This window comes from Trachypithecus francoisi, unplaced genomic scaffold (genome assembly GCF_009764315.1).
Source record: "Trachypithecus francoisi isolate TF-2019V2 unplaced genomic scaffold, Tfra_2.0 Lachesis_group6, whole genome shotgun sequence".
NCBI lineage: Eukaryota > Metazoa > Chordata > Mammalia > Primates > Cercopithecidae > Trachypithecus > Trachypithecus francoisi.
The window spans coordinates 115,133,029-115,148,210 of record NW_022681471.1 but is presented as its reverse complement, the minus strand read 5'-3'; the positions used below and the strand labels follow the sequence as shown (position 1 = coordinate 115,148,210).

Genomic DNA, 15,182 nt, shown 5'->3' with positions numbered 1-15,182 from the left:
GAGTGAGTGGGTGGGTGATTTTAAACCTACCAGAGAGGCCTCTCCTCCTGCAAGGGCTTCTTTCCCAACATCTCCTGCGCCAGACATAGATGTAGATGTAGCTTTCTTCTTCTCAATGTTTCGAGTGGGTGAAGACTTGTAAGAAGGGTTAAGAGGGCCAAGAGGAGCTAAACGAGGACAGACAGGGAATACTAGAAAGTTACAGTATAACAGCCAGAAGGACAGAGAGTACAGATGGAAAAAGTAGAGCAGAGGTGGGAAGAACACATTTCTGTTAAAATACGACCTGGGCAATGAATATCATACTTTTCTATTGTACACAGGCTGGATCTTACCCTAAAAAGGCTCCCATACTCAGGAGTCAAGTTTATTCAAGTTTATTTCAGGGGTTAAGAGTCTGAACTTTGGAGCCACAGAGACCTAGCACTGCCACCTAATAGTTGGATCACCTTGGGCAGGTTATTTAACCTCTCTAAACATTGATTTCCTTGTGCACAAAAGGGTTAACATAGCAGATCTGACTGCTGTGCTTGGAAAGGCCTGCTTACATGGGTGGCCCTTGGCTGGCATCTGGGAACTTAGATTTCAGGAAGGGTTCCCACCATTAACTGATGGGTGTCTAAACTGTTTATACAAACAGCATGGTTTATGCTAAGCATCTGCTTTTCTTGTGGGAGTCTGGAATCTGGGTATGTGCCTGGGAGGGGATGCCTACATATCTAGCCCCCAGTAAAAACCCTAGGCAATGAGTTTCTAGCCAACTTCCCAGCCTGGCAACATTTCAGAGATGTTGTCACAATGTGTTGGTAGAGGAATTAAGCTCATCCCGTGTGACTCCAGTGGGAGAAGACTCTTGGAAATCCGCAGCTGGTTACCTCTGGACTTAATCCCATGCACCTCCTCCATTTGCTAGTTTTTTCATGTTTCCTCCTACTATAATAAATCACAGCCATGGGTTGGGCATGGTGGCTGACCTGAGCTCAGGAGGTTGAGACTAGCCTGGGCAACATGGTGAAACCCCAGCTCTACAAAAAATACAAAAATTAGCTTGGCATGGGGGCACACTCCTGTAGTCCCAGCTACTCTGCAGGCTGAGGCAGGAGGATCACTTGAGCCTGGAAAGTTGAGGCTGCAGTGAGTCAAGATCGCACCACTACACTCCAACCTGGATGACAGAGAAAGACCTCATCTCAAAAAAAAAAAAAAAAAAAAAGCTAAGAAAGAAAAAATAAGTCAGAGTCATGAATGCAACTATGGTGATTCTTCCAAGTTCTCCTAGTCAATCATTAAACCTGGGGTGGTCTTGGGGAACTCTGGCACAACTAGTGTCAGAAATGGAAATTGCTGGAATGACCCTAATTCTCTGAAACATGGTAAAATCACATTTTGGGAAAAGGACAAAAGGGAGGAGAACAAACTTGTGATGCCTGGGTGGCTATGAAGTTATCCATGGTATAAAACAGCAGCTGAGCTGTTGCTAGAGGTAAAAGTGACCTATGGAATTTAAAGATGACCAATGCAGCTCCAAGAGAGTTGGCTCGATGGATCCCCCTGGCTGCTTTTGGCTGTAGCACGCTAGCTAAAGCGAAGGAAAAAGCGCAGCCCAAGAGATGCCTTTGGTTTTTGTTTTCTCCTCCAAGTGAGAGTGAGACACAGCTTCCTTGCTTTTTGCCAAGCAGTGGGTAGGTTGGAATTTAAACTCCAAATATTAGAATCAGAACAAGTCTCTGTAGTAGATTTTTCTGCTAGGACTTTTGTGTAATGGAGCCTTTGGAAAAAGGGAGCTATGAAAAGACAGGCAATTTCTAGAAAAAGACACTCTTTCCGAGTTTTAAAAATTGACTAGGGACCACTATAAATATAGAATGCCCTTCATGGGGCCCAAAACTATAAAAAGATCCTGGATGCTGCTAGACTGGGTCACATACAAGTGCCCACAAGACAGGGATTGTTCTCTGATGGGACCATCCACAGTCAAGCTGCTCGTTGGCTCTATATTTCTGATGCAGAGTCTGATTATATTCCCAACACATGACTTCTACAAAAGCTCCAAGTCACATCACAGGCGATGTGACTCTTTCAGCCATCCCTGACAGATTGAACTCCATACCCTCTGGGGAAAGTGTCACTGCTGTTGATGTTTTGTGTTTAATTTTCTGGAGTAGCTGCAGTTTGTAAGAGACTGAGATCCTGACTATATTTCCTCTACCTTTCTCTCACTACACGTGTCAGTAAAGGAATTTGCTAAATGCAGCTGTCACTGGAAAGGGATTGATCCTTTCTAGGCTGCTCACTGGATAAATGATCAAGATGAAAGTGCTCAGAGGTGATATAAACCTACTTTAAAATGTTTTGAAAATTTAGGATTTTAGCCTAATACCTGAACACAACATATCTTTCTGGTTAAGTTGGATTAAAAATGGGTTTTAACAAATGCTTTTGTCCTTTCTTTGAAAGGTCTGGGTGAGAGTAGGGGATGATTAAGAAAATGTAAAGTTTTGATTAATGAATAGGACATGGAGAAAAACAACATAATGCAACACCTGGGGTGATACAGCAATAGGGAAGGACATTTGTGCTCTGTTTTTCATAACTGCTCCTGGAAGTGCTCTCCTTCCTGAAGGAAAACTCCCTGTGCTGAAAGCACCTTGGACTCAGACCCATGGCTGAGCCTAGATGGCACGTGACAGCATGACTATGAGTCGGCAGGGGTGGGGCCAGTTCCTGTATGTCCCACAGAACACCTCCAGATGCCGTCTGCACTTGCCAAGAAGATGAAGTAGGGTCACTGGTAGAACTGCTTGGGACTGATGGCCTCAGGCAGCCCCCATGAAACCTGGGATGGAGCTGAATTACCTGCACTGGACTGAACACCCTGAGGTACCAGTCACCACAGTGGGAGGCCACGTTGGTGACTGCCTGACCACTGATACCCTGTTAGTGTACCCTAACATCTTCAACTCTTTGTTTCCAGGGAACCACATGAGCCCTTGGGGATCACAGTTCCTATGTGCGTGCCATGATTATCATGACACCCTGTCAGGCCTGGAAGGCATTCAGATCAGTTTCAACTTACTGGCCAGAGCTGTTCTGGGCCTGAGTTGATGCCACGGGCCAGGTAAAAAGATTCATACAGCAACTGATGGAGGAGGTCACCTGGCTGTCTCAAACAGACTTTTCTAAGGCCAGGTGCAGTGGCTTAAGCCTATAATCCCAGCACTTTGGGAGGCCGAGGTGGGAGGATCGCTTGAGTCCCAGAGTTTCAGAGCAACCTGGGCAACATAGGGAGACCCTATCTCTACAAAAAAAAAAAAAAAAAAAAAAAAAAAAATTAGCTAGGTGTGGTAGCACACACCTATAGTCCCAGATACTCAGGAGACTTAGGTGGGATGATCACTTAAGCCCAGGAGGTTGAGGACGCGTTGAGCCATGATCATGCCACTGCACTCCAGCGTGGCTAAGAGCAACAGAGCAAGACCTTGTCTCCTAAATAAATAAATAAATAAATAGAAAAGAAAAGAAAAGAAAGAGAAGAAAAAGACAGACTTTCTGGTTAATGAGATTTGCTTTAACTGCTAAGTCCCAGAACCCCTAAAGGACATAACTGAGATCAATATTGCAGGATGGTCTCACCCCCTGCTGTATGGTGCTCCACTGAAAAATTTTCTGTAAAGACACCTTGCCAAGGGTCAAGTGGGTGGACTGTGCAAAAATGAGCTAACATAGCAGGCCTGACTGCTGTACCTATAAAAGCCTGCTTACAAGGTTAGCCTTTGGCCGGCACCTGGGAACTTAGATTTTGGGACGACCCCCCCTTTAACTGATGAGTGGCTCACTGGGCATAAACAAACAACATGGTGTATGTTGAGACCTGTTTTCCTTCTGGGAACCTGGAATTTGGGTATGTGCTGGGCAAGGGGTGCATGTGACCAGCCCCCTGTAAAAACCGGTGGCACTGAGTCTCTAAAAAGCTTCCCTGGTTGGCAACATTTCACACATGTTGTCGTAACTCATTGCTGGGGTGAAAGGCATCCTGAGCGGCTCCACTGGAGAGGACTCTGGAAGCTTGTGCCTGGTCTTCCCAGGACTTGTCCCATGTGCCTTTCCCCTTTGCTGACTTTGCTTGCATCCTTTCACTGGGGATCCTGTGAGTCTTCCTAGCAAATCACTGATCCTGGAGCTGCTATTAGGGAACCACAACATATTCCTTATTCTCAAAATGGGGTACTTCCTACTTGCTAGGGTTTTTTGATATGTAATTCATATACCATAAAATTCACCCTTTAAAAAGTGTACAGGACAGGCATGGTGGCTCATACCTGTAATCCTAGCACTTTGGAGGCCGACGCAGATGGGTCACGCTTGAGCCCAAGAGTTTGAGACCAGCCTGAGCAACATAGTGAGACCCTGTCCCTACAAAGGATCCAAAAAATTAGCCAGGCATGGTGGTGTGTGCCTGTAGTCCCAGCTACTTGGGAAGCTGTGGTGAGAGGAGGGCTTGGAGTTCGTAAAAGAGCAAGACCCTGTCTTTAAATACATATACATATATATATACACATACACATATACACACAATTTGGAGGTTTTAGTACATTCACAAGGTTGTGGAACCATAACCACAGTCTACTTCTAAAACATTTTCAAGATTCCCCAAAGAAACTCTTTGTCCGTTAAGCAGTCACTCCCCTTCCTTCCCTCCTCCAATCTCATAACCACCATCTATTGTCCATCTTCACGGATTTTCCTATTTCAGACATTTCATGTAAATAGAAGCATACAATTTGTGGCCTTTTGCAACTGGTTTCTTTCACTTAGCATAATATTTTCAAGGTTCATCTATCTTGTGGTATGTATCTGTATTTTTTTTTTTTTTTTTTTTGAGACGGAGTCTTGCTCTGTCGCCCGGGCTGGAGTACAGTGGTGCAATCTCGGCTCACTACAGTCTCCACCTCCTGGGCTCAAGTGATTCTCCTGTCTTAGCCTCCCAAGTAGCTGGGATTACAGGTGTGCACCACCACACCCACCTAATTTTTGTATTTTTAGTATTTTTAGTAGAGATGGGGTTTCACTATGTTGGCCATACTGGTCTCGAACTCCCTACCTCAACTGAACCGCCCGCATCAGCCTCCCAAAGTGCTGGGATTACAAGGCATGAGCCACCATGCCTGGCCTGTATTTCTTTTTATAACTGAATAATATTCTACTTTATGGGTATATCACGTTTTGTTTCCACTTTATGGCTATTGTGAATAAGTTTTTGTGCAAACATATGTTTTTAATTTCCTTGGCTGTATACCTAGAAGTGGAATTGCTGGGTCGTAAGGGAACTCTATGCTTAAGTTTTTGAGGAACTGCCAGACCATGTTCTACAGCAGCTGCACATTCCCACCAGCAGTGTGTGAGGGAAGAGTGTCTCCACACCTCCACCAACATGTGGTTATTTCCCCTTTTAAAAAAATTCTAGTCATCCTAGTGGGTGTGAAGTGGCAACCCACTATGGTTTTGATTTGCATTTCCCTAATGATTAATGATGTTGAGCATCTTATGAACTTATTAGCTACCTGTACAACTTCTTTGCAGAAATAGTATAACTGTTTGGAAGCAGCTACAACTAGGCAGAAGTTTTATGTCATTTATGTATCATCACACTGAGTACACTATCTTGAGAATAGAGAGTAGACCTGACCTTAGGCGGACACAGTACTGCTCATCTGGAAACAAAGAGAATCCCAGCCCCCACGAATCCTGACATGATAACTTGATCTGCTTTGATAAAGGCAGAGCTTTGATGGTCTGGTCCAGTGTTTCTCAGACTTCAATGTGTAGGTTGGGTGGGGCCTTCCAACCAAGCTCCTAGATGCTGCTGCCATTGCTGGTCGATGGATCACCTTTTCAGTAGTGAAGCTCTAACTTCTGTTGAGCTTTTATTCTGTGCTAATCATTGTGCTATCTCATTTGTGTGCACTCTCTCATTTAATCCTCACAATAATTTAAAATAGCTCTATCTTATATATGAGAAAACTGAGGCTTAAAGAAGTTAATTAACTTACCCCCAATGGTGAGAGCTAGTGAATGGCAGAGCTGGCTATGGGACTCCCCAGACTGGTCTACAGGCTATTTTGCCACATCATCTCTTAAGAAGCCTACTAACCTGCAGAGTTCAAGTGGGTTTCTCTTCCCCTAAAGGACATGCTCTCACTCATAAAATAATTTACTCACCTCTGTGACACTCAAAAGAAACATAAAACAGAAAAACACTGGTAGAAGAAGTTATTAACCAATGAAGACATTTCACAAAGCCAGCAAATAGGAAGCAAAATCCAAAAATTCAGGAGTAAATCCTAGGCTGACCAAAACCTCTTTGGGCATTTTCCCTGGTGTTACCAGCTTAGCCTCTTTTACCTGAATCACTGGCCTGCCCAGAGAGCACGACTGAAGCTCTGCTTCTGGCTAAAGAAGACTGTGTGGGTGTCAACAGTCGCGAAACAAGAATGGCTTCCATTGGACTAAGGTGCATGTGATGAGCTGAGGGATGGAATCAAATGAAAATTTTAAAAAGCAAAATTAAAACAAAACAAAACGTTTAAACAACACAATGCATGGTGCAAATTAACTTTTGGGTGGCAGAACATGGAAAATAAAAATATTTGAACAAAGGATGGATTTGGAATTTGTCATAGTAAAATAAAACAAATAATGTGTCCTTTAGAGTTTGGGAAAGTGCATTAATTGTCATGAGGTACCAGAATCCATTCAATATGCTATTGCAGTACAGTGACCTGTATCACTCAGAGAATTAGCCCACCTCCCAGATGTAATATGGACTCAGGAAATCATTTATGGCCAGGCATGGTGGCTCATGCTTGTTATCCCAACACTTTGGGAGGCCAAGGCAGTCGGGTCTCTTGAACTCAAGAATTTGAGACCAGCCCGGGCAACATAGCGAAACCTCGTCTTTACAAAAAATACAAAAAATTAGCTGGGCATGGTGATGTGCGCCTATAGTCCCAGCTACTTGAGGCTGAAGTGAGAGGATGGCTTGAGCCCAGGAGGCAGAGTTTGCAGTGAGCCAAGACTGTATCACTGCACTCTAGCCTGTGCAACAGAGAGCCTGTCTCAAAAAAAAAAAAAAAAAATCCTTTACTCCAAGTAGAAAAAAATTATGCCTATAAAACACTTGTTTTAGGTCCTGTGCTAAGAAACATTTCATAACACACTGATTTTAAATAAAATGTCATCCTGTAATAGTATAAAAATATATTTTTCATACTTTTTACATGTCAATAAGGGTAAAAAATTAAGTGAAGAGGCACAAAAATACAAACAGCCAACTGATTATCAGCTTTAATGAAAGATAGTAGTATTCATAATCTACAAGTCAATGACCAAAATATTTAGATCAGTTTAGAATGGATTATATATGGCAATGAATTAACTTTTCCCTCACTCTGTATTCGGCTCTTCATCACTTCCAGTTCCTGGTGCTTACCATGAACTGCATCACAGATCAGTAGCATTATGAACCTTATAGGGTCTCTGACACACATAACATGCCTCTGGGATAGAGGTACAAAGTTAATGTCAGTGGAAACAACCAGGAAGGCACACCAGCCTCTGCCAAGTCGCAACCAGCCTCTTGCTCTGCCCTTGGTGATAACTTGTGTTAAACACTCCACTGGCACCTGATACTTCTTCAGTGTTGCTTTAGAATAAACATTTAGTGCATGGAGAGCTTCCCTTATTTCCTTACCTATATACTCTGAAAGGTATAAACAGACTTTCAGTGACTTATCTGAGCCTTTGTGAGAATGCAGACCGTGTTAAATCTACTCAGGTTCTGGAACTGGCACACGTCCCATACACATCATCTCCCAACTCAAAACAGAGTGCCACCCATTCTTTTCCTAGGCCTCATTAGTTCTGTGCTTCTCTTTTCATCTACAAAATGGGCAGGCCTACAAACCACAGATGATGGCAGAACCCCATTTTTTCACATATCTAAGCCTCCCATGTAACTATAACTTATCAATTCTGCTCTTTCTGGTTAATCAACTGTATTCCATCATTGACCAGGTAGTTACTTTAATGGTCACATCTGCCCACTGGTTAATTAATTCCCGGGCAAGCTAACTCCTACATGCAATGTGGAAAACAGAACAGTTTCTTTCAGACTGGGAGACTGCATTAATTCTTGCCTCTATTCAACAACGACCTGGCTCTAAAGAGCCATGCCACGTTCCAAAGTCCCACTGACAAGGCCCTAGGGCTCCCACATTCAGACCACAAGACTAGGACAATGATGGTATCTGCAGAAGGCTCAAGAGGAGGCTCTCACAAAGACCAACGTTAAGATGCTCACACCAGAAAAGAAACAAACTGGAGAGACCAAGTCTACACATTCACTTGCCTCGGTCTGGGGAATAGGATATTGCCGCGGTGGATGAAGACAGGCGTTTACTCATGGAGGCTCCGTCGGCTTTGGCAATTCATAGTTGATGTTGAAAGTTTGTCACATGCTGCAGAGAAATGCATTAAGACATTGGTATTCATCACACTACTGTAGAACCGAGAAACACATATCCCGAAGTGTCCTTCCTGTCCTCATCCACACACCTCCTAAATGCTGTGGCACAGCGTGCTCTGCTTTCATCATCCTGGCATCTCATTATCCTAATCTGGAAATGCCCAGGCTACAGCAGCCCTTGGTCTGCAGCAAGATCTCTGCAATTTCTTCACTGTGTTGTCATCTTCAATTTCAAATGTTCAACCTCACTCAACTGTTCAACTAAAGCCATGTTAATCCCACCAACAAATCATTTTCTTTTGTCTAGGAATTTTTGAGCATGCTCACATCACACAAAAACAAAACCAACTTGGACCCAGAGACAAATCACCAACCACTGGAAAACGCCTTATGGTCTGACTGTCACTGCTTGCTGAAACCAATTCTTTTATGAAGGTTATCTATAGCTCAGGTTGGAGAGAGATGAAATCCATCCTCTCGGAGTTGTATTTAAAGCAGAACGGCCTCTTTAGCAGTTGGTTTTCCTTTTCTTACTTAGTAAGAGACAGATCAAAATGGCCCTTTCGCAAATGCTTTAACTGTTTGAGGTTAGGATTTTAACAGGCGACCTTGAGTTTGGTGTTCTCATGTTTCAGTCATTATTTCAGACTGGTCTCTAAATTAAATAAACCATTATAGCAAACAAAGAGATGCTGACAGTGCCCTGTCAAGCTATGTTAAAGCCTGAGGCCAAAAGAAAAATGTGTGCTCTTGGTTGTAGAAAAAGCAAAGTCATCAATAATATTTTCAAAATCTACTCCTTTGCTCATCTTGTTTTCATATGAGAACTGCTATGAGAACTGCCGTGTTCTATAATTTCTGCTGACCAAATGACAATCTTAAATATTTTTTTTTTTTTTTTTTTTTTTTGAGATGGAGTCTCACTCTGTCTCCCAGGCTACAGTGCAGTGGCACGATCTCAGCTCACTGCAACCTCCGCCTCCCGGTTCAAGTGATTCTCCTGCCTCAGCCTCCTGAGTAGCTGGGACTACAGGCGCTCACCACCATGCCCAGCTAATTTTTGTATTGTTAGTAGAGACGGTATTTCACCATGTTGGCCAGGATGGTCTTGATCTCTTGACCTTGTGATCCGCCTCAGCCTCCCAAAGTGCTGGGATTACAGGCGTGAGCCACTGCACCTGGCCCCAAATTTTTAATTAACTAAAGCTGAAGTAAAAGTATAATAAATTTGATTTGCATAGAAACAAAGTATTTAAAGTTGAAATGTGAGTTTTAATACTCCTACTTTTCAATTTTTCCATATTTTAAACTACTTTAACGTTTTGAAAAAAATTAAACATTAGAAATTACATAAAACCATGTATACAGGGGTGCACATTTTCCCTTTTGCTTCAGGCTCTGATATGCTCAGCATGGCACTGGCCTTTAGAAATGTGTTGTTTATTATGGATTGTTTTGCATTAATTTTGATTTTAAAAATATCACATTAAGATATTATTTTATCTTTATTACTGAGATTTTTGGCACTCCCTTAAATTGTGTGCTCTAGTCAAGTACTGCACTCATTTCACCCTGGCCCGGGCCCTGGGTGCTGATTCCCAGTGGGTGATTACTCCATCTCTCTGCACCTTTCTTTTCTTTTTTCTTTTTTTTTCAAGACGGAGTCTTGCTCCATCACCCAGGCTGGAGTGCACTGGCACGATCTCACTGCAACCTCTGCCTCCCGGGTTCAAGCAATTCTCCTGCCTCAGCCTCCTGAGTAGCTGGGGCTACAGGCAATCGCCACCACACTTGACTAATTTTTATATTTTTAGTAGAGGCGGGGTTTCACCATGTTGGCCAGGTGAACTCCTGATCTCAACTGATCTGCCTGCCTCGGCCTCCCAAAGTGCTGGGATTACAGGCACGAGCCACCACGCCTGGCCCTCCTGCACCTTTCTTAGGGGGAAAGCTAGTGCCCACGCTAGAGGTAACTTTGCTTGTGCAGCAAAATTGCTGTTACGAAGCACCCCCAGTAAGGATTATTAATTGTCAAAGGAATGTCAGAAACCAAGGATATTGATTCCTGCTGCTAATATGACTTTCTGCATTGCTGGTAAATACTGCATCCCTTTTATATCTTTTTTTTTTTTTTTTGCCAGTTAAAGCTGGATTGAATTTCTAAAGTCATTATTAAATGGGAACAAAGTTTGGCTAGTTCTGTTCTTGATCTAGACCAGAGAAGTTTCTCAGGCCTGTATATAAAACAGCCTATTAGACAGAGAGATAAAATCAAGCACAAAGCCAAATTATCTAATTATTTGGATTCCCAGTGTTAGCACTGATAAATTCCCTACCACTCCCTCTCAAACACCTCTACAGTAATCTATCACTTTAACACTAAGCCCAAGTTTTCCATTCAGAACTCTGGGTGAATACAGGTTTTGGTAACCAGAAGTAATCAGAATGCTCTACTACTTAATGTCTACAACAGATGATGAAGAGATTGTTAAAGATCTGAATGTGCAAAAATCCAACACTGACAAGATTTTCAAGGCAGACATTAGTGAGTTGAGGATAAAATGTTTCCAGGGCACTAAGATGTAAGGCATGCACCACTCTATAATGACAGAGGAACAAAGAAATATGGGTATGTCATTCATGTTGCTAGAAAAAAAAAATTGTAACAGAACAGACTAAGAAATCAGTTGTAAAAGTGCTTGACACAGACGTGGTGATGGAGGAGGGTGATCAGAACAGTTATCACAAAATGCTATGGCATAGTGATGCTCGGATATACCATTGGTGGACTCGGCAGCTGCGGCAGTGGTCCCTGCATCCGGAGGGAGGGTGCTGGCTGCTAAACCTAGAGGAGGGGGTGGGGTATTTTCTGATTCACCTACACAGCAAAAAATCAGAGCAAAGAGAGGTAAAAGAAAAAAGTCCCAATTTCTTGTTGCTTCTTAGTTTCTAATTAGGAAATTAGAAAAGTAACTGAAATGCGTTGTTGGCTTTTCAAAAAAGAAATAATAAAGTATATTCACTGCCCAAAAGTTAAAAGCACAATACAGCAAAGTCAAGAACTGTCCTGTAAACTCAAATGCATTTGCTCTCAGATAGAGCTAGTACATACCTCCTGCATAATAGAATGCTAAGATCGCTGAAATGTAGTGAGACACTGAAAAGAAGGAAAAGCCATCCAGAGACTAGTAACAATCCATATATTAAATTATAGATTTGAAAATTTAAAGATGAGTATGAACTGGTAATGAAATAAGTCACCCTGAAACAAAGTCGAAAAAGCAACAAAAATTTAAAATGAAGCAGGAAATAGTCCAGTCCTTTTTGGAGGGTAACTGCCACTCTGCTTTTCCTGATCGCATCTGGAAAGTAACAGAGTCTCCTGCCGTTTCCCTCCCCTGAAGTCAGACCAGCCCTGGGCTTGCCAGCTGGGCCCAGCTCACTGGGCTCTGCATTCAAAGTCTTTTCTTTTGCTTTCCCTCAAAGCCAGTTTTTGTGTCAACTGCTGTTTGCTATCAAGAAGAATGCATAGATCCCCTTCATAACAAACGCATGCATAGGAATCTTGGCAGTTTTAAACATCACATCTGAACGTGGTGCCTCTGAAAAGCTGTACAAAGCATCCCCCAGATCCTGGAGACACCCAGTGGTGCCCATGATCCCCTGCCTGCTCCATTATTTCCCACCCGGGACCTGAAATACAGGGGCAACCTTACACTCACCATCATGTCCTCCGGGTCCAATGGCCAGTGGTGTTCCCCACGAATACTTCTTTTTCAGCTCCAGCTGCTGTGTGCGCTCCAGGGACCGGCGCATCATTGCCTCCAGTCGTTCCTACACAGTTCATGTAAGGCGAGTGTTAACAAGATTACTACCTGGCCCCACCACACTGCCTGCTGCCTCAGAGCATGGTGTGAGTCACCAAATGGGGCTTTCTGTGCTCAGCATCCACAATCCAGGCATATGTGCTCTCTCTGCCACACCAGCGTGTTCTGGGTAGGTGAAGAGTAAACAATGCAGCTAGGCTAGCACTGGTTCTCAACCCGAACACTGCGCGTCCTGTCCCCTCCCCTCTCTGGGGAGAAGCTGCCCGAGGAATAATGCCCAATAAGCATTAACTCCTTGAGGCCTATCTCAAGACACTTTGCCCTATCCAGGAGAGCTGGAATTCTGCTCCAGAACCAAGATCATCTTTTCTAGTTAAAAGTATAAAACATTTTGCTTTGAGAAAATTTTAATGCAAATATAATTGAGTTTTTGGGGTGATACATGACACTGAGATCTATTTTGCAAAGCTGCATTTTCATCTTAGAACTTCTTAAAGGGGAACCAACTGTTTTACATAGTGTGACACTTTTCTGCTATATAGTAATCTGGGATAATATTGCATATTTCAAAATTTTCAAGAGGTAAGAGTAAAGAACCTTCTGGCCACAAAATAAAGCATCCATGCATTCACAGTTACGTATGTAGAGGAGGCAGGGAGGCAGAACCCAATAATTTTTAACCAGAAGCGAAAAACAACCATTAGGCTTCGGCTTCTCTTGTAACAGTATTTATCAAAAACACTCTCCTGTATTACCCAAATTGTTACTTTCATAAAGTTGTCCTTGGTGCTGCAGTGAAGGTGCTCTAATTCTGCACTCCCCACCACCTCCATGACACTGCAAATACCAACTCCTCTCCCTGTCTCCACTGGAGAAGGCCTGAGCTAGCAGTTATAATGACACCCTTTTGCCCTCATAAAGCCCAACCCTGAGATGCTCCAGGAATTGGGTTAATTGTAGCCTGACTCCAAAACAAAAAGATACAATTGTCTCATGGCTTAAAGAAACACACACAGAAGCAAAATTAAGTTAGGACAGCATCAACTGAGTAACCATGACTTAAAGATCAGGAAAAGGCTCCTTTATGTCACACTTACTAGAACATATAAAGGCATTTAATAGGTATCTGGATTTATCCCTTCTGTCTATACCAGAGGGATGAGATGAGGATCTGGCTTCTCCACATCTCAGCCTCCTCTGCATAATTTTTCTCTGAATAGCACTTTGCTAAGAGACTGCCTCTCCAGGGACCTGTGAGCAGAAAGGGGGATTTTTACCTCCTGTAAGTCTTAGATTTGTATTAGCTATTAACTGTGCTCTTGTTTTTGGCCTGAGACTCTACAATCATGAGTATGCATGCCTTGGCAGAGTCCAGTCCTCACGACCCTGGCCCATTAAATGATGATGGCCAACTCTGACAGTCTGCCTGATAAAAGCTGGGGCTTGGAGGGAAGAGAACTCTGCCATGTGATGCCTGAAGTACAGCCACTCGAGACTGGGGCTGAATAGTATTTCATTATATGGTTTTAACATAAAGTGTTTAACCAATGACCTAACTGAAGTGTTGAAACTTTTCATCCTAGAGTGAATTAAGTACTGGGTGGGTTATGGTAGATTTCCTACATGCCAGAAGGACCTCAAAAAGTGGTCCCTTCTCTACTAGGGGACCGATGAGAACAAAGAACAAGTGAGCTTCACTGAACCAGCCTGACCACCGATCAGCTATCTGGGGGCATCGTTGTAAGGGAATGAGTACTCACTGAAAGCCAGACCTGCCCCTGGACTTTTCAGTGGCCTCTAGAAAAACTACCCCTGCCATCCATCTCCAGCCGACTGAGCTGCTCCAAATCCCACCACTGGAGATTCATTCCTTCAGACCTTGAGGTGGCTGATGAAAACACAGCTGTCCCTGAGAGAAAAACACACTCACTTTGTATCACCCACTTTTGGAGAGATGATGAGAAATAGATGATAACCAAGTTCTAAGAGAAGAGGATTTATGGAACTCCAAAAAGTCAGAATGGGGTGATTCACACATACAGAAAACAAAAGTTGTCCAGTGCACAAGTCTTATTTAATGTTAGTCCTGTATAGGTCAGTATTGTCTCGTGTTTGTGTGTATCTTTTTGTTCCTTCATATGGGACTCCATATCCCAGATTTGGAGTCAGGAGGTAAGGATTCAAATCCCACCTCTGCCTGCCGCTTTTTATCCCTGTGAACTTGAGCTAATCATTTCCATTTCAAGGAAACTGGGCTTCAGTTTCCTTGCCTATAAAATGGGGATGAGCTTACCTACATCACCAGGTCACGCTAAGTCTATGGGATAATGACTAGTATGTAGTAAGTCCTTAAAAAAGCTAAGTGAATCTGAATTTAAGAGGAAGATTCTTATCAGGACCATTTACAGCAACAGTTCTCATACCTGAGAGATCAGGTAGGAGAATCCCCTAGAGAAACTGTTAAAACCCTGGGGTTTATCCCCAGAGTTTCTGAGTCAATAGGTCTGGGGTGGAGTCTGCTGAGAATCTGCATTCTAACAAGTTCCCAGGTGCTGCTGGTCATGGGACGCCCAAGCAAGAGCTACTGGTTAGAGGAAAGGCTGAGCATGAGAAAGTGAGCATGAGAAAGTTCTATCACATTAGAAAAACAGTATTAATAAATATCAGAACTGCATACTGCAATTCCTGCCAAGTTCTGGTTCTCCTGAGTATCATCTGATGATCAACAGAGGATGGAGAAAGGGCAAGGCAAATCCTTGTCCCTAGAATCTCCTCTATTAGGTAGGGCTTAGTGAAAGGAAAGAAGGAAAGAAGGAAGGGAGGGAAGGGAA

The 15,182-nt window shown here is 43.1% G+C and overlaps 1 protein-coding gene across 1 annotated transcript in view; it reads right to left on the bottom strand.

Annotated features, from left to right (window-relative positions):
* MAP7D2 (MAP7 domain containing 2) overlaps positions 1-15,182 on the bottom strand; it is a 122,352-nt gene that overhangs the window by 38,226 nt on the left and 68,944 nt on the right. Inside the window, 7 exon segments of the mRNA XM_033201422.1 lie at positions 31-191; positions 6,403-6,525; positions 8,408-8,461; positions 8,464-8,487; positions 8,490-8,516; positions 11,304-11,402; positions 12,247-12,358. Coding sequence (XP_033057313.1) covers positions 31-191; positions 6,403-6,525; positions 8,408-8,461; positions 8,464-8,487; positions 8,490-8,516; positions 11,304-11,402; positions 12,247-12,358 — 600 coding nt within the window.